Consider the following 20655-nt stretch of genomic DNA (forward strand, 5'->3'; position numbering starts at 1 on the left):
TACTTCCTGGAAGCCATACAATCACCATGTGCTTTAAGTATATTATTCTTTCTCTGTACAACCCCCGAGTTAATGCTACAAATCCAGTCTCTTATATGCCATTCTAAAATACAGAATTGCAGATGACCAAACAATTTTTCATAACTCATTTGATAGCACAACCTTATTTGGTATAAATAATCAACTGTTTTGATGAAAAATAATTAATACATTTGATTATGGGCTGCTACTGTAGACCTTGCTGGGCATATTACATAATATTTGATATATACAATGTATTAACATTTTTTAATTCTAAAATTTCTACTATGGAATCACATCTGACATTAAGGGTTTTGAATACAGCCTTTTTTGTCTGCAAAGAAATTTGATAAAATTTAATTTTCATGAGGATATTAACTCAGAAGAGTTATAAATACTGTCTTTATCATCTGGAGCTGTTTGCTACATGGGTAAAAGTGGACAGAGAGAATACCTGCCTGATGAGAGTTGAGACAGTGTGTGAGAAGTAATTTTAAAAAAATTATGGTTCTGTTTAAGGAGGCAGAAGAGTAGTTAAAGAGAGACCATTCATTCGTTCAATCATTTCCTCCAGAAGTATTTATTGAGTCCCTACAATATGCCAGGATATGGTGTGAACAAGACAGGTCTCGTGGAGCTTAGGTTCTAATAAGGTAGAAGAAGCAACAGACATAAACATATACAGAACTAGGTAACTCATTTAGTGACAGTGTGAAGTGCTATAAAGAAAATAAGAAGGGTGGTATCATAAAAACAAATAATGTCATGGAAACAAAAGGAGGTATTTTAAAAACTGAGCCAAACATTTCCAGTATCCTTGAAATCAAATCTTTTAGGTGGTTGTCTATCTACCCTGCTTGCTACTTTACCTGAGAATTCATTTATATATCCTATAGGTACTCTTTCAGGATTTTGCCTTCCAAAGCATTTGTTTTTGAAGCTTTAGACATCTGTTAGGAGAGACATAAGAAATGCATTATCATTTAGTGGGAAGAGCACTAGATTTGAAATCAGATGATCTTGCAAGATTCTAATCCCTCTTATATGACCTTGGGCAGACTGATCTGCACTTCAGTGTTCTTACTTGTATATCAAGGTAAAAATATCTTAAAGGATTATTGGATATTGTCTTATTTTTCTAAAAAGAAAAATTATTTGGAAATTAAATGTCTGTAAATCCCTCAAATCCCTCATCTAAATAGAACACTGAGAATAGCATTTCATAAGTGTAACTAGGACTCCAATGCTGTTAAGATCCCAAGGCTAGTTATTAGAACCTCGTGTCCACTCTTACCTCCCCAGAATAGTTGCCTGGGTGTAGGGAAATAGCAACAGCAGTCATGTGGCTCTGCTTTACCATCACTGCCAGGGAAGCAAACTACTCTGTGAACCTGGGTAAGTGGCTTAACCTCTCTAATCCCCAGTTTCCTCATCTATTATATATAAACTGAGTCAATAAGAAACATCTCACAAGGTAATTATGAGGAGTAAATACAATAATGTGTATAAAAGTCTGCTGTGCTTATATAATAGGTGTCTAAAACATTGCTTTTCCATCTGCTCTTTGTCTGTTTTCCGCCTTTCGCTCCATCTCTTGTTCGACTCATTTCCACCAGCTTATCATATAGACTGGCACAAGTACCTGATTTTACTACTACAGGTGCTGGCTAGGTCCAGGATCTTAAAATATTTACAACCAAGTTAAAATCACGAGCAAGCACTTGTGTTACAGCATGATATGGAAATCTGATTTAGAGCCTTTGAACTCTCACTGTATTCTACTATTTACCTTGAGAATTTTTCTGAGGTGTAAGTCAAAATCAAGTCCTTTTATGAAAGGAGCCCCAAGTGGCCTTGCTCTGCTCTATTATGAAAGTTGTGTTTTAAAATATGTTTATGACCCAAGGCTAGCCTTAACTTTAAGCTGCCACAGCTTATTTCAAGAAAGTTCATAGAAAAGTTCAGGGAAAGGGTGACAACATTTTGATTGGCACAATAGATGGGATGTTTGTAATTTTAATCAAATTTAAATTGAAGACATACTTCAAATGATATGTCAGACTCGTGTTACTGAGTTAAAATCTAATGACAACCACTGTCATTATTAGTTAAGTATAGCCATCACGCCTATAGCAATAAATGATGACACTTAAGAACATGCAGGAACAAAGAACTCAAGTATTTAGAGAAAAGGGAGTGACTAGAAACCCAGTTGAACACAGGAATGTGACCTGGATTTAATCTATTTACCAAACATAGAAGCAATTGTATTTTGAGCAGATGATATAATTGAATATAGCAGTATGTTTTCTTACTGTCAGAGCATTTATATTTTATAAACTCATCATCTTGCACCCATGAAATGATGTGCTTGTTCATATTTAAGGTCATTATCTATACTTTCAAGACAGCCAGAGCATTAATGTATTTTCAAGTTTATTGCCCAACTACAAGAGAATTAATTTTTTAAAAAAGATTTTTCATAAGCTTATGGATTTAACGTTGCAAGTTTGCTGCTTTTATTCTGGTGGCAGAAGAAGGTAGAATTCTCTTTGCCTGGCACATGCAAAATGGAAAATTACAACTTGGGGAACACCCAGATTTATTTAATTTCATGACAGGCATTGGCTTTTTTGAAGTAGGCTGAAAAAATGTAGTGATGTTGTAAATAGACCTTCTAGTGCTAGAACATGCTTTATCTTTTTCATGATTTGGTTATAAACAAAACATGAAAATAAAATAGGTTGTGAGTTCTTCAAAATAAATTATTGGGGCATAATGTTCTGAGTGCGGCCAGAGAGTAAGTATATGAACATAAACAGTCAAGGGACTTGGCTGGGATATAGCCCTTTGGGGAAGTTTTTCCCAAGGTTTTGCCCAGCCTCCACTAGAACTGCAGTGGAGTGCAGGCCCCACTCCTATCTTTACCCAGAGGGTCATGAGGTTTTGGGACCCACTAGGTGTGGCTACCACAATTAGGAGATGAGATGATAATGAGAATAGGACCCCTTCTTTGACAGTTGCAAGTGTGGGGACAGGGAATTTGCTGAGAGTACTGTCAATAAGGGGAAGACTGAAGAACCCTTCAAAGGGGACTTCCAAGTCTCCTGCTTTTGAGACTCCTGGATGGACAGGCATTGTATTTGGTCCTACTTTCTGGGGAGGCTGTCACTAGTAAGGATAAGCTTATTCTCAGTGTGCTCTTTTGTAGTCATCAGACTTGTAGTGACTGTTCTCTCTAAACCAGGCTTCCTTAGGGCATAAAACGTGGCTGCCTTGTTCACCATCTTTTTGAGGGGGTGGGGCACAGGGCCTGGCACTTAATAGATGCTCAACAAACGTTGCTCAGTGGTTGAATGGAAAACCAAATAGGTACTATGGTGAACCATGCATATTCCATGGTGGGAAGGGAGGTAAAGACCTCATTAGAGCATCCTTTTGGGCCAGCAGTGAATGGACGTTTAGAAGGAGTATATTAAAAATCCCCTATCCCAAATTCTTGTGTAGATTTGTGAATGTTCCTGTTTGGCAAGGGGCTAGAGTAAGCCAGCCCAAGAATAATTCCATGGCAGAGAGGCTAATGGTGATGCTAATGCTTGTCTGAGACCAGACAATGGTCCAAAGTGGAGTGCTGGGATAAATGATTCTTCCAGGAACTTATAGATCTGAGATTTTCAGTCTTCCCACATCCTGTCAGGAATGCCCTTTCTTGCATATTCTCTCCCCTCAGTCTTTTTTCTTTTTTTCTCTTTTGATGGTTGGAGAAGGCAGAGGAGAAGCTCTCTACTTCATTTAACACTTCCCTTTGTATTTCTCATAGTAACCTTGCATACAGTAGGTGCTTATTAACTACTATTGAAAGTAAGGAAACAAGAAAGAGGAGATGGTGTGACCTTTGGGAAGGTTTAGGGCCACTGCTTCCTGTTGAGCAGAGTTGAAGGACCCAGAGCTGGGTGGGGGTAGGGAGGCTGTTTTCCAGTTCTAACAGGTACCAGATAGCCTCAGCCCTGGGAGGGATGTCAAGGTTGTGAGATGAGACAAAAGACAGAAGTGTAGGAAGCATTTGTTAGCTCTGCATAGCTAGTATGTTTCCTGAGATGTTCAAGGTGGGTTTAGATGGCAGCACCTTTCTTGTTTTAATACTCAGGCTGGCTTCCTGGCCCCCATGCCTGAGAGCCCCCTCACCACTTGATTATTCCTCATTCCACCCACTGCTAGCCTCAGTTAATCCTCTTCCTCACCAGGGCCAAAACCTACTCAGGTCTGTATTGAGCATCCTTGGGTACTCCATACTGTGGGATCAGATTCTGTTTTCCTTCTTGCCTCTGGAAGTAATAATGTTTACCCTGGCTATCTTAAATTGAAGAAAATAAGGAAAACCACTAGACCATTCAGGTATGACCTAAATCAAATCCCTTAACAATTACACAGTGGAAGTGATGAATAGATACAAGGGATTAGATCTGATAGAGTGCCTGAAGTACTGTGGATGGAAGTTCATGACATTGTACAGGACACAGTGATCAAGACCATCTCCAAGAAAAAGAAATGCAAAAAGGCAAAATGGTTGTTTGAGCAGGCGTTACAAATAGCTGAGAAAAGAAGAGAAGTGAAAGGCAAAGGAGAAAAGGAAAGATACACCCATTTGAATGCAGAGTTCCAAAGAAAAGCGAGGGGAGATAAAGCCTTCCTCAGTGATCAGTGCAAAGAAACAGGAAAACAATGGAATGGGAAAGACTAGAGATCTCTTCAAGAAAATTAGGGATACCAAGGGAACATTTCATGCAAAGATGGGCACAGTAAAGGACAAAAATGGTATGGACCTAACAGAAGCAGAAGATATTAAGAAGAGGTGGCGAGAATACACAGAAGAACTATACAAAAAAGATCTTCATGACCCAGATACCCACAATGGTGTGATCACTCACCTAGAGCCAGACATCCTGGAATGTGAAGTCAAGTGGGCCTTAGGAAGCATCACTATGAACAAAGCTAGTGGAGGTGATGGAATTCCAGTTGAGCTATTTCAAATCCTAAAAGGTGATGCTGTGAAAGTGCTGCACTCAATATGCCAGCACATTTGGAAAACTCAGCAGTGGCCGCAGGACAGGAAAAGGTCAGTTTTCATTCCAATCCCAAAGAAAGGCAATGCCAAAGAGTGCTCAAACTACTGCCCAATTGCACTCATCTCACATGCTTGCAAAGTAATGCTCAAAATTCGCCAAGCCAGGCTTCAACAGTACCTAAACCATGAACTTCCAGACATTCAAGCTGGATTTAGAAAAGGCAGAGGAACCAGAGATCAAATTGCCAACATCCTTTTGATCATTAAAAAAGCAAGAGAGTTCCATAAAAATATCTACTTCTGCATTATTGACTATGCCAAATCCTTTGACTGTATGGATCACAATAAACTGTGGAAAATTCTGAAAGAGATGGGAATACCGACCACCTGACCTGCCTCCTGAGAAATTTGTATACAGGTCAAGAAGCGACAGTATTACTGGACATGGAAAAACAGATGGGTTCCAAATCAGAAAAGGAGTACATCAAGGCTATATATTGTCACCCTACTTATTTAACTTCTATGCAGAGTACATCATGAGAAATGCTGGACTGGATGAAGCACAAGCTAGAATCAAGATTCCTGGGAGAAATATCAATAACCTCAGATATGCATATGACACTTCCCTTATGGCAGAAAATGAAGAAGAACTAAAGAGCCTCTTGATGAAAGTGAAAGAGGAGAATGAAAAAGTTGGCTTAAAGCTCAACATTCAGAAAGCTAAGATCATGGCGTCTGGTCCCATCACTTCATGGCAAATAGATGTGGAAACAGTGGAAACAGTGACAGAGTTTATTTTGAGGGGGGGGCTCCAAAATCACTGCAGATGGTGACTGCTGCCATGAAATTAAAAGATGGTTGCTCCTTGGAAGAAAAGTTATGACCAACCTATGCAGCATATTAAAAAGCAAAGACATTACTGTGCCAACAAAGGTCCATCTAGTCAAGGCTATGTTTTTCCAGTAGTCATGTCATGAGAGTCATGAGAGTTGGACTATAGTCATATAGTCATGAGAGTTGGACTATAAAGAAAGCCAGGTGCCGAAGAATTGATGCTTTTGAACTGTGGTGTTGGAGAAGACTCTTGAGAATCCCTTGGACTGCAAGGAGATCCAACCAGTCCACCCTAAATGAAATCAGTCCTGAATATTCATTGGAAACACTGATGCTGAAGCTGAAACTCCAATACTTCAGCCACCGGATGCAAAGAACTGACTCATTGGAAAAGACCATAATGCTGGGAAAGATTGAAGGCAGGAGGAGAAGGGGACAACAGAGGATGAGATGGTTGGATGACATCACCAACTCAATGGACATGTGTTTGGGTCGGCTCCAGGAGTTGGTGATGGACAGGGAGACCAGGCGTGCTGCAGTCCATGGGGTTGCAATGAGTCAGACACAACTGAGTGACTAAACTGAACTGAACTGAACTGAAGTAGCTGTCAGCCCTCACCACCTTTCTTCATATGAAGGCATAGGTCCCTGGAGGGGTGATGTTAAGAAGATACACCTTGTGTTGCTAAATGCGAGGGTTCCCTAATTCCCCAGTTGTCTCTCAGACAGGAGGCCCATGGCCCACACTTTGAGACGTGATGACTTGGACCTTAGCCCAACAGCTATGTTTCGTAGGGAAATGGGTTTTGCCTTCATGTAAAGAAGATGTTTCCAGTAGTTCCTTCTATCCAGAAGATTAGAATGGCTTGCTCCGGGTAGTGCGGAGTCTCTGCCGTGTGCAGCAGCTCTGATCTGCATTAGCTTATTAGGCCTACCTTCCTTGCTCCAGCTCTGGCCTGTTTTCCATGTCCTCCCAACACTCCATCATACTGTTGCCTAACTCTGGATTTTCACCTGCAGTGTGTCTCTCCTTGGGTTATGCTCTCCCTCTCTAGCCCACCACAAGTACGCTTCAAGTCCAACCTTACATCCTTCCCCTGGAAAGCCTTTCTTGCTCACCACAGGCTGTGGCAGGTGCTGCTTCTCCAGGCTCCCTCGACAGCCTGGGACATCTCTGACTAGGCACGTGCCATAGTGTGTGTTGCTCTCCCAAAGAACTCTGAGGTACCCCCTGTGCAGCCTCTCTAGCATGGAACATGTGTTAGAGACTCAGTGAATGAATGTTGAATGAGTAATTGAGTAAATGAAATGGGTAGGTAGAAGCAATAATTTTTAAAGTTTCATGGGTTTTACAGTTCTGAACCAAGCAAAGTAATTCACTAAGCTTCTGACTGTTCTGCTGCTTCTTTCTCTGAGCTGTTCTCCATGATACATATTCTGGTTTCTGAGTAAGTTCAAGGAGGGACATGGTAATGAAAAAACTAATTAATTATGAGTATAAAAATGTAATCTTTTTCCAATATTCAGAGAAAATATAAGTCAAGGTAATAGATGCCTGAAAATATTACCTAATATCTACCTAATGAAATAATAGTCATACTCTGATCTGACATGTTTGACAAATAGTCTCCAAATATTTATAGAGCATTTACTATAGGATTAAACAATATTTCAGGTGCTGTCCTGAAGCAGGGAACAAATGCTTACACTGAAAATGTATGATCAACTTTTATTATTTTGTTAAACCTCCAGCAAGCATACTGTTTACAACATACTGGATACGAGAGGCTGTTGATGTTCAGTTGCTTAGTCTTGTCCAACTCTTGTGACCCCATGGACCACAACCCGACAGGCTCCTCCGTCCACAGATTTTCCTGGCAAGAATACTGGAGTGGGTTGCCATTTCCTTTTCCAGGGGATAGGTCTTCCTGATCCAGGGATCAAACCTGCGTCTTCTGCATTGGCAGGCTGATTCTTTACCAGTGCACCACCTGGGAAGTCCACATACTAGAGGTACACACATGAGAAAACACTTCATACAGTTGAAATGTTCAAAGTCTAACAGGGACACACATGCACAAACAGTTCAATAAAATGAGGGATACTCATTCTCAGTAAGGTGAGGCTGTGAAGCCCGAAGAAAGTAGATTAAAGGTGGTGGCACTGAGAAGGAAGAAGATGGAGAGGGAAAGTCATGATCAAAAGTTGGAATAAGAGCATGGTGTGTGCCCGTCATTTATTCACAGCTCCCTGCACCTCTACAGAGGAATATTCTCTCAGACTCTTTAACTGCAGTGGTTCTCAGCTAGAGAAAATTTTGTCTCCTGGGCGAACATTTAGCAAAGTCTGGAAACATTTTTTGGTTGTCCCAATGGGGGAAGGTCCCAATGGCATCTAGTGAGTAGAGGCCAGAGTTAGTCACTCAGTTGTGTCTGACTCTGCGACCCCATGAAGTATAGCCTGCCAGGCTCCTCTGTCCATGGAAATCTCCAGGCAAGAATACTGGAGCAGGTAGCCATTCCCTTCTCCAGGGCATCTTCCCCACCCAGGGATTGAATCAGGGTCTCCTGCATTGCAGGCTGATTCTTTTTTTTTTTTTTTAATTTTTATTTTTACTTTATTTTACTTTATAATACTGTATTGGTTTTGTCATACATTGACATGAATCCACCACAGGTGTACATGAGTCGAATCTGCCTTCAGTGCAGGAGATGTGGGATACAGTTGCTTAATTTCTTCAGGTCTCATTTTCCTCATCTATGAAATGAAGATGATAATATTTCTTCCTAAGATTTAGAGGATAAAACCAGCTAGTGTTTATAAAGCACTTAAAACATTGCTTTCCATAGGCTAAGTTCTTGGTGAAAATCATGAGGATAATAATCTCAGCAATGTTTGCTGTATTTCATATGTATATGAAAGCGTTCTATCTGTATAAATTTCTTTCATTCATAATTAGGTAAGGAGAAATACTATTATGGTCTTTTTTTTCAGATAAGAAAACTAAGACAAATGAAATTGACTTATTTTGCAGTTACAGAGTTAGTAAGAGGCAAAGTTAAGGTTTGGATCCCCCGAGTTTGGCTTCAGACCCCTTGCTCTTAATGCTTTGCTGCTTATCTAGTAGATTATTAATGTGTTTTAGTTATCATTAGTATTATTTTATTAGGCTGTTTTACAGGTTGGTTTAAAAATTCTTTATTTGTATAAAATGTTTCATGTATTTCCAAGTGTTTCTATGTTTATCAACAAGAATCTGGAAAGTTGGAGTACCGTTAAAAACAACTGTATACAATTTATATTGTAAAGGATAATTTCAAATTTATTTGAATATTTTCTTTATTATATGGTCTTCCTAGATCTACCTAGAGTTCTTTCAGAACTCCTATTTGGAACTTCAGAAATGTTATCTTGAAATTTTTTTAGGCTGCCTATTTTTTTAAGTAAAGTATCCTTAGGTGCTTTTAGGTAATAGAGTCATGAATATATTCCTTTTATTGGAATAAGAGGAATTTATTATAAAATAAAAGGAATAATAAAAATTGTTCATCCATTCATTCATTCAGCACTTATCGAGCACCTTCTCCACGCCTCAGGTAAGCAATGCATGTTTAGCCAGGAAGGCGCAAAGTGATAGTGTGGTGGAGTTAGTTCCGTGGTAGATGCCTTCACAAAGAGCAGGGTGTCCAAGCTGAAAAAGGCTTCCTAGAAGAGATGACCCAAGGGAAAACTCAAGGAAAACATAGCATTTACCTGAAATATACTCTGAATTCATCCCAGTCTATTCCACTCCTTCTAGACCTTCATTTGCCAAGCTATTCTCCTTAACAGGTTTTCTTCTTTTCATAAAAAATTGTATCCCATTGTGGTCATTAGTGAACATCAAAGTGGTATGAAAATCATATTTAAATCCATAATGGGGAGAGGTAGGGAATAAAGATGGTAGGTACACACAAAAAGGCCATGAAGTTTGTTTTTCATAATTAGTATGTTATGAAAAGGGCTTCCCTGGTGGCTCAGCAGTAAAGAATCTGCCTGCAATGCAGGAGATGCCAGTTTGATCCCTGGGTTGGGAGGATCCCCTGAAAGAGGAAATGGCAACCGACTCCAGTATTCTTGCTTGGGAAGTCCCATGGACAGAGGAGTCTGGCAGTCTACAGTCCACGGGGTCGTGAAAGAGTCAGACATGACTTAGTGACTAAACAACAAACTATACCATGCGCAGTGAAGTTGTATATACCCTGCAGCAACTAATAAGAAATACAGGCTTGATACCTACCTTTCTAAAGGTTTAAGCATGGAAGCAGAAGTAGGAGATATACTTTTAAGACATTTACATAATAATTCCACATGGTTTACGCTCTACCTAACAGGTAGTACTGGCAGGTGGAAGGTTCTCAGACATTGTTGAACGTGAATATAAGGGACAGGCTGCAAACGCTCAAAGGATTCAAGAGACTACAGGTCATTGCAAGCTGGAGCACTAAAGGAAGATCTTAAACCGGATGTTGAGAAGGACTTGAGTCTCAATAAGTGAAGGGCGATGGGCTTAAAGATGAACTTGATGTGCTCAAGCTTAGGTAAAACTGGTAAATTTGGATAGTGTCACATTGTTGGTAAACTCTTCTGTTAGTCTCCTTTGAAGAGAAGAGACTATGTCAGTTTCATATTCCTTGCACAGGGTCTGGTACATAAGATGGACACAGTAAGTGTTGACTGCTTGACCTACTGACAGTCAGACATACAGACTGGCTGACAGGTAGAAAACTTCAAAAGCTAACTCCAAGAACTCTTTTTTGGGCAATGATAAAATTAATGATTAGGGAAATTTGGCTGTAATTGGAGTATAGAATGTCAGATGTCATGGAGGAGGATCAAATACAATTAGGAAGCTCTTGCAGATGATAGGAGGCTGATGATAGGGCAAGTGGGTCTGGCAGGGACTGAAAAGGAAAAGTTTAAGAGTTACTGAGAAGAAATGACAGGTGAAAGTTAGGTTTCCTGTCTTTGACTCAGTCTGATGTCAGGTGCCCTAGAAGCAGAGCCTGAGATGGGGAGTTTTGTACAAGGGACTCAGTGAGGGAATACTGTTGGGTGAGCCCTGTGTGCTGCTAAGTCCAGCCCCAGTGTGGGGTGGGAAGCACACCACCGAGCTGCCCCTCCCGGAAGCGAGGGGACCATCTGTTGTGTCTCCCCAGTTCCTGGCTGTGCACTGTCCTCTGAGTAGGAGGGAAGAGCTCATCACCTCACAAGCATTTCCTAGCCAGGTGGCTGGTTCCTTTCAGCCAATGGCAGGTCCCGGGAGAAGGGTCAGCAGTGAGGTGTTGATGGCCAGGACTCATAAGTGGAGTTTGGGGGCACTAGGCTGGTTAAAAGGAATCCGGGGGAACCACCAGTGTTTCCTACACTCTGTCCCAGTCTGCTCTTCATAAGGGGCTCTGCTGAGGACCTTCAGTGGCTTCCCATCACATCCAGAATAAAAGCCAAACCCCTTATCCTGGCCAACCACCATCTGCTCCTTTCTACCCTTTTGGCTTTATCCGTACACATTCTCTCCTTGTCCAAATTTCTTTATTGTTCTTTCTCAAACACCCAGCTCATTCTCACCTCAGAGAGTTAGTGCTTGATTTTCTCTCTGCCTGAAATGCTCCTTCCCTGGGACTTTCATCACTAACTTCTCATCATTCTGGCTTCTCCACTCAGATGTTCCCTCCTCAGAAAGGCCATCCACTGTTGTCTCTTGCTAAGAGGCTGTGATCTGTACAGACTCTTCTGTCCTATTCACAGCTGTCACTTGAGGCCTTAAGAAGTGGACACCCAATACATATCATTGAATGAATAAACATCTGCTTCAGAGAAATGAATAAGAGACAAGGGTTCAATATCTTCCTGAGATAGTGAAAAGCTGTGGAAACATTGACAGAAATAAGAAATGTGAAGGCTGCATCAACTTGTACAAAAGGATGTAAAACTTTTTTTCAGACAATTTGATCTTCAGGACATTGTGGAAAATGCATGATAGAGACAGAACTGTGTAATGATTTGAGGTATAGTTTCTAGAACTGAATTCATATTCATATTCATATTCTACAAGCTGCAAGATATTGGGCAAGTTATTTAATTTCTCAATACCTCAATTTTCTCACTTGTAAATGAGGATAATGATATTATAATTATAATACAGTCCTTCCATAAAGTCATTGAGAGGACTCAGTTCAGTTCAGTTCAGTTTAGTTCAGTCGCTCAGTCATGTCCAACTATTTGCAACCCCATGAACCACAGCACACCAGGCCTCCCTGTCCATCACCAACTCCTGGAGTCCACCCAAACCCATGTCCATTGAGTCGGTGATGCCATCCAACCATCTCATCCTCTGTTGTCCCCTTCTCCTCCTGCCCTCAGTCTTTCCCAGCGTCGGGGTCTTTTCCAATGAGTCAGTTCTTCACATCAGGTAGCCAAAGTATTGGAGTTTCAGCTTCAACATCTGTCCCTCCAATGAACACCCAGGACTGATCTCCTTTAGGATGGACTGGTTGGATCTCCTTGCAGTCCAAGGGACTCTCAAGAGTCTTCTCCAAAACCACAGTTCAAAAGCATCAATTCTTCAGTGCTCGGCTTTCTTTATAGTCCAACTCTCACATCCATACATGACTACTGGAAAAACTATAGCCTTGACTAGACAGACCTTTGTTGGAAAAGTAATGTCTCTGCTTTTTAATATGCTATCTAGGTTGGTCATAACTTTTCTTCCAAGGAGCAAGCATCTTTTAATTTCATGGCAGCAGTCACCATCTGCAGTGATTTTGGAGCCCAGAAAAATAAAGTCAGCCACTGTTTCCACTGTTTCCCCATCTATTTCCCATGAAGTGGTGGGACCGGATGCCATGATCTTAGTTTTCTGAATGTTGAGCTTTAAGCCAACTTTTTCACTCTCCTCTTTCACTTTCATCAAGAGGCTTTTTAGTTCTTCACTTTCTGCCATAAGGGTGGTGTCATCTGTATATCTGAGGTTATTGATATTTCTCCCAGCAATCTTGATTCCAGCTTGTGCTTCTTCCAGCCCAGCGTTTCTCATGATGTACTCTGCATATAAGTTAAACAAGCAGGGTGACAATATACAGCCTTGGTGTACTCCTTTCCTGATTTGGAACCAGCCTGTTGTTCCATGTCCACTTCTAACTGTTGCTTCCTGACTTGTGTACAGGTTTCTCAAGAGGCAGGTCAGGTGGTCTGGTATTCCCATCTCTTTCAGAATTTTCCACAGTTTATTGTGATCCACACAGTCAAAGTCTTTGGCATTGAGAGGACTAGATGAGTTAAAACCCACAAGTCATATAAAACAGTTTCTGGCTAATAGCATTATTTTGAATGGAATTTCAGGAATCTGAACATAGGACAGACAGTCAAAACCAAGGCTGGGGTCTGGGAGAGACTAATGCAGCACCTACAGGACAAGATTTAAGGGGGCCCTCACTTCGATGGTTGTGTGCTTGTCCCACTCTAAGCATGTTTCCCCAAACTTTGTATCTTTGGCCCTTCCCTTGCCTCACCCAAATCCTGTCCTGGTGGAAAGAATCAAAGAGAAAAATGGTTTGTTGGTAAGACTCTCCAAATCCAGTGCCTATCACACCTCCTCCATCTGGCCTTGGTGGGAATGGTTTCTTGCTATTACTAATCTCTTGCTTGTGTCACTGTCCTTTTGTTGCTTTGCAGTCTTTCCCATCATTTACGTAACCAATTCCCTGCAGTCTGTCCCTCTTCTCAAGTACTCTGAGTGGATTCTGTTTTCCTGGTTGGATTCTGATGGCTCAGTATAGTCTAGAGCTACATAATAAGCATGGGATTTCAGGGACGCAGGAGGAGAAGCCAACATTTATGGAGTGATTTCAGTGTGTTAGGTACTTTTCCTTGTAAGGTAATTAATCCTCATCAGGTGGAGGAGTGGTGCCCACTGCATACTTTGTAGATGAGAAATCAGAGACGCAAGGAGGTGTAACTCATCTAGGGCTCCTAAGTAACAGAGCTGAGATTCAAACCTAGTTTAAAGGTTTATACCCTTTAAACATCTGGAGGGTCTCCACATTGTGGGTACACTCCTATCAAAGAACAGGAATTTATTTTATTTTTTCCCAGTGAGAGATGCTTTTTATTTTCAGGATACTCACCATCAGTAGTCTCCTTCTTCCTCCTCCTCTGCCTCTCCTCTTTCTCGTTTTCCTTCTCCTTTCTTTCTTTGTTTTGATGAAATTCACATAACATAAAATTAATCATTCAAAGTAGTCAATCAGTGGCATTTAGTACATTTTCAGTGTTGTGCAGCCACACTGTCTAGTTCCAAAGCATTCCCATCATTCCATAATAAAACCCCTTATCCATTTGTTTCTCCCTACTATCTCCTCTTCTAGCCCCTGGCACACATCTGTTTGAATTCTGTTTCTGTGGAGTTACCTATTCTGGATAGATCTTATAAATGGAATTATACAGTATATATCCTTTTTTTCATTATTATTATTTATTTAATTTTGACTTTCATTTCTTTTTCTTTAATTAAAAAGATTTTATTGGGATATAGTTGCTTTACAGTGTTGTATTAGTTTCTGCCATACAGCAAAGTGAATCAGCTATCCGTGTACCTATATCCCGTCTTTTTTGATGTTCCTTCCCATTTAGATCACCACAGAGCAATGCGTAGGGTTCTCTGTGCTGTACAATTGGTTCTCATTAGTTACCTATTTTATACATAGTATTGTATAAATGTCAATCCCAATCTCCTACTACATTCTACTTCTCCTTCCCCCTTTTATATCCATAGGTTCTCTACGTCTATGTGTCTATTTATGCTTTGCAAATAAGTTCATCTGTACCATTTTTCTATATTTCACATATATGTGTTAATACACTATACTTGTTTTTCTCTTTTTGACTTACTTCACTTTGTGTGCCAGTCTCTAGGTCCATCCACATCTCTGCTAATGGCACAATTTCATTTTTTATGGATGAGATTCAAAGGATTAGATCTGGTAAACAGAATGCCTGAAGAACCATGGACAGAGGTTCATAACATGGTAAAGGAGGTGGTGACCAAAATCATCCCAAAGAAAATGAAATGCAAGAAAGCAAAGTGGTTATCTGAGGAGGCTTTACAAATAGCTGAAAAAAGAAGAGAAGCAAAAGGGAGAAAGGGAAAGATATACCCAAATGAATGCAAGAGAATAACAAGAAGAGATAAGAAGACCTTCTTAAGTGAATGATGCCAAGAAATAGAAGAAAACAATAGAATGGGAAAGACTAGATATCTCTTCAAAAAAATTGGATATATCAAGGGAATATTTCATGTGAGGATGGGCATGATATAGGACAGAAATGGTAAGGACCTAACAGAAGCAAAAGAGATTAAGAACAGCTGGCAAGAATACAAAGAAGGACTGTATAAAAATAGGTCTTAATGACTTAAATAACAATGATGGATGGTCACTCACCTAGAGCCAGACATCTTGAAGTGTGAAGCCAAGTGGGCCTTAGGAAACATTTCTATGAAAGCTAGTGGAGGTGATGGAATTCCAGCTGAGCTCTTTCATATCCTAAAAGATAATACTGTTAAAGGGCTGCACGCAATAGGTCAGCAAATTTGGAGAACTTAGCAGTAGCCACAGGACTGAAAAAGGTCAGTTTTCATCCCAATCCTAAAGAAGGGCAATGCAAGTTCAAACTATTGTACAGTTGCGCTCAGTTCATAGGCTTGCAAGGTAATGCTCAAAATCCTTCAAGCTAGTCGTCAACAGTACATGATTTGAGAACTTCCAGAGGTCCAAACTGGACTTAGAAAAGGCAGAGGAACCAGAGATCAAATTACCAAAATTCCTTGGATCACAGAGAATTTCAGAAAAACATTTACTTTTGCTTCATTGACTATGCTAAAGCCTTTGATTATGTGGATCACAACAAACTGTGGAAAATTTTTAAAGAGATGGAAATACCAGACCACCTTATCTGTTTCCTGAGAAACCTGTATGTGGGTCAAGAAACAACAGTTAGAACAGACATGGAACAAAATGGAACAATAGACTGGTTCCAATTTGGGAAAGGAGTATGTCAACACTGTATTTGGTCACTCTGCTTATTTAACTTGTATACAGAGCACATTATTCAAAATGCTAGACTGGGATGAATCACAAGCTGGAATCAAGGTTGCCTGGAGAAATATCAACAACCTCAAATATGCAGATGATACCACTCTAAAGTCAGAAAGTGAAGAGAAACTAAACAGTCTTCTGATGAAAGTGAAAGAGCAAAGTGAAAAAGCTGGCTTGAAACTCAACATTCAAAAAACTAAGATCATGGTATCTGGTCCCATCACTTCATGGCAAATAGAAAGTTGAAAAAGTTCAAGCAGTTACAGATTTCATTTTCTTGGGCTCCAAAATTAGTGCAGATGGTGACTGCAGCCATGAAATTAGAAGATGCTTGCTCCTTGGAAGAAAAGCTATGACAAACCTAGTCAGCGTATTACTAAGCAGAGACTTGACTTTGCCAACAAAGGTCCATATTGTCAAAGCTATGGTTTTTCCAGTAGTCATGTGCAGATGTGAGAGTTGGACCATAAAGAAGGCTAAGTGCTGAAGAATTGATGCTTTTGAATTGTGGTGCTGGAGAATACTCTTGAGAGTCCCTTGGACTGCAAGAAGATCAAACCGGTCAGTCTTACAAGGAAATCAACCCTGAGTATTCATTGGAAGGATCGAAGCTTAAGCTGAAACTCCAATACTTTGGCCACCTGAAGCAAAGAGCCAACTCAGTAGAAAAGACCCCGATGCTGGAAAAGATGAGGACAGGAGAAGAGGGTGGCAGAGAATGAGATGGTTAGATAGTTATCACCAACTCAATGGATAGAAGCCAATGGCACCCCACTCTAGTACTCTTGCCTGGAGAATCCCGTGGGTGGAGGAGCCTGGTAGGCTGCAGTCCGTGGGGTTGCTAAGAATCGGACATGACTGAGCGACTTCCCTTTCACTTTTCACTTTCATGCATTGGAGAAGGAAATGGCAACCCACTCCAGTGTTCTTGCCTGGAGAATCCCTGGGACGGGGGAGCCAAGTGGGTTGCTGTCTGTGGGGTCGCACAGAGTCGGACATGACTGAAGTGACTCAGCAGCAGCAGCAGCAGCAGCAGCTATGGATAGAGTTTAAGCAAACTGTGGGAGATAGTGAAGAACAGGGAAGCCTCACATGCTGCAGTTCATGGGCACAGAGTTGGATACGACTTAGCAACTAAACAACAACAAAAGTATTCCCTTGTATATACATAGTACTTCTTCTTTATCCATTCCTCCCTGATGGGCATTTAGGTTGCTTCCTTGTCCTGGCTATTGTATATAGTGCTGCAATAAACATTGGGGTACATATGTCTCTTTGAATTATGGTTTCCTCTGGGTATGTGATGAGGAGTGGGATGGCTGTGTCATATAGTAGTTCTATTTTAAGTTTTCTAAGGAACCTCCATGCTGTTCTCCCTAGTTACTGTATCAATTTACATTCCCACCAATAGTATAGGAGGCTTCCCTTTTTTGCACACCCTCTCCAGCATTTATTGTTTGTAGATTTTTTATTGATGGCCATTCTGACTGTTGTGAGGCGATGCCTTGTTGTTTTGATTTGCGTTTCTTTAATTAGTGATGTTGAGCATCTTTTCATTATGCTCTTTGACTTAGCCTAATATTTTGTGGATCATCCACATTGTAGTATGTATCAGTACTTTATTTTTATTGCTGAATAATATTCCTTCATATAAAAATACACACACACACACACACACACACATATATATTCTACAATTTATTTTTCCATTTATCCATTGGTAGAGATTTGGTTTTTAACTATTGTGAATAGTGCTGCTATGAACATACATGTGCATGTATACATTTATTTGACCACCTGTTTTCAGTTCTTTCAGGCATATATGGTCTCATTAACTTCTACTTATTTTCCTAATTCTAATTCCTATTTATTTAGTTGCTAAGTCGTGTCCAAGTCTTTGCCATCCATGGACTGTAGCCCACCAGGCTATAGTCCTGTCCTTGGGATTCTCCAGGCAAGAATACTGGAGTGGGTTGCCATTTTCTTCTCCAGTTTAAGATTACAAAGTGATAAAATATGTCATTAATTTCTGTTAAGTTTTTTCTCTTCTTGAAATCTTAATCATATTTATAATCTCCTAGTTTTAATTTATCCTCTAAGTTTCGCTTTTATTTCTGTTCACTGTATATGTGTGTACATGTATGTACGTGTGAATCTGTATATGTTGGTGGGGAGAGAGAGAGAGAGAAAGTTGTTTGAACATTTAATATAGCCATTCTGGGACCTAAAAGTTGTTTACAACCACTGGCTCATGTTTCATATCAAGATTTTATATAAAGTCCTATTTCTAAGTTCAAAAGGTCATGCTTCTTTCAAGGTAAATGCTAATAGCAAAGAGTTATTTGGAAATTTGGGTAAATAAATAAATGCAGCTACTTTTAGTTATAGGCAAATAAAATTTCGTTTCTCTTTTAGGACAGATAAGCAGATGAGGGAGGAATCATTGTATTTTTGTAATCTATGTGAACAGAAAATATAATCTAAAATAAATTGAATGCACAAATAAAATAAACACTCAGGTGCAAATTATTTATTTGTGAAATGAAACCTCTTGAAAAGAGAGGAATGCTGACAGCAACTTAGTATTGCAATATACTGCACTTCTATTCTTACCCTTACATTTTCAAAGTCATACATAGTAATTTAGTTACACTTCCATTAATATTAGTGGGAGTTTTGAAACTTATATTCATGCACACATCTTTGAAAATGTATGGGTGAGTGAAGTCGCTCAGTCATGTCTGACTCTTTGCGACCCCATGGACTGTAGCCCACCAGGCTCCTCCATCCATGGAATTTTTAGGCAAGAGTACTGGAGTGGATTGCCATTTCCTTCTCCAGGGGATCTTCCTGACCTGGAGATCGAACTCGCGTCTCCTGCATTGCAGGCAGACCCTTTACCGTCTGAGCCACCAGGGAATCCCAGAAAATACATGGGTCAAAGTAAATTGTTAATGAAAAACTGGGTTTCATTTTTAGTGAAATAGTTTCCATCTCTTACCAAAGATGTCCTAGAAGGCACCTTCATTCTAGTCACAAGAGAAGAGTTATGTATAAGGCTACTATTTGGAGGTCGTCTTCTTTAAAGCAACATGGTTAATAATCATATTGAAGAGGAAAAAAAATGTTTTCTCACCCTTAAAGAACACAAAAATTCAGGACCTATGTTGTTTAATGGTAATCAAAGGATCTTAGACCCTTTCAATGGACGCTTTCAGCTCAGTGCACGTGATCAGTGATAGAGGCATGCTAAGGTGAATTTTAATTAGGACTAAATTGTGGTATTACTCTTTCATACCCTGAGCATCTGTTCCCTTCAGAAATGATGATTTATGCAGGCTATCAGAGGAGACAGCTTGCTACAGCTTATGTCATGGTTAGTGGGAACCTGGTGGTAGCATTTTAGGAAACCAGCATCTAAATGGAGACTAGCTGGTGTATACAATATAGGTATTGGGGGAGGGGAAGCGCGATATGTCCATTTTTAATTTCAAAGCCAAATATTGACTTGACTTTAAAAAAATCTCTTCTAGACCATCTGTTGTTAATGAAGAAAGTAACCTGGACAATGAACGGGCTGATGCTTCCTACTGATGTCAAAAGACGGAAAACCAAGCCTGTTCTTTCTATTAGAATGCAGAAACTTATTGAGAAGACCTCAGCCCGAATTCTACTCTTTAAGAATGGCATGGGGCAGGATGGGCATGAGATTACAGTGGGAAAGGAAACAATGAAAAAGGTAATCTTGTATTAAATATTGAAGTAAAAATTAAATCTCAAAGTTTTTATGGCTCTTGAAATGTGTTTTTTCCTTCTGTATATCACTGTCAGCAAATAAACTGAAATATTAAGGAGTCATTATAGAGAATGCAAGAATTCAGCTGTTTAGAAGTATGTTTATTGCACTTACAACATAACTTACTTAAGCAACAGCATTTCAGGAAATAATTTGGCCAACATACTTAGCCATTCCCTTAGGTAAAAGTTTTGTTTACACTTGAGGAAACATTCCAGTTGGTTATAATACTTTACAGGGTATTTAGGTTGAAGTCAATTTAACTAGCTTCAAAGCTCAAACCTGCTCCTTTTCATTTAGAAGAGTAGTTAAAACCTAGAAGCCCCTCTGCTCTTCAAAGTAATCAATGACATCTGAAATAGCAACGATTCAGTTTAAAAGTATCCATATGCATTTAAAAAAAGTAAATCTGGATAGGACTAAGAAAAATCATGTAACAATTCAGCAAACTTTAAGAAACAAATTTCAAAGTATTGTCATATAAATGCATGTTTTTAAGAAGGTGCTTGTACTTCCCAGGTCTTTGATATTTAAAAATACAGAGAAACTAATGGGAATTTGGTGGGGGGAGGGGAGTCTTTTCATTCAGATAAGGATTTTTCAGTGAATCTTAAAGTAGCTTGATAATAATAATGAAAGCAATGAAAATTTATTAAATATGAATTAGAGAGACAGTGAAACATAACCAAACTATTTAGGTTTTAATCCTAGCTTTGTCATTCACTATCTATAAGACCTTTTATAACTTTCTTTGAGTCTCAATTTCTTTATCTGAAAACTAGTGATAGTAACATGCCTATCTGATA

General features: G+C 39.8%; 1 protein-coding gene across 1 annotated transcript in view; it reads left to right on the forward strand.

Moving 5' to 3' along the window:
- The window catches only part of DCDC1 (doublecortin domain containing 1), a 96815-nt gene that overhangs the window by 56534 nt on the left and 19626 nt on the right, over nucleotides 1–20655 (forward strand). The window contains exon 6 of the mRNA XM_005709613.3: nucleotides 19587–19792. Coding sequence (XP_005709670.2) covers nucleotides 19587–19792 — 206 coding nt within the window. The remainder of the gene's footprint in view (nucleotides 1–19586; nucleotides 19793–20655) is intronic.

The sequence above is a fragment of the Capra hircus genome, chromosome 15 (genome assembly GCF_001704415.2).
Source record: "Capra hircus breed San Clemente chromosome 15, ASM170441v1, whole genome shotgun sequence".
Taxonomy (NCBI): Eukaryota; Metazoa; Chordata; class Mammalia; order Artiodactyla; family Bovidae; genus Capra; species Capra hircus.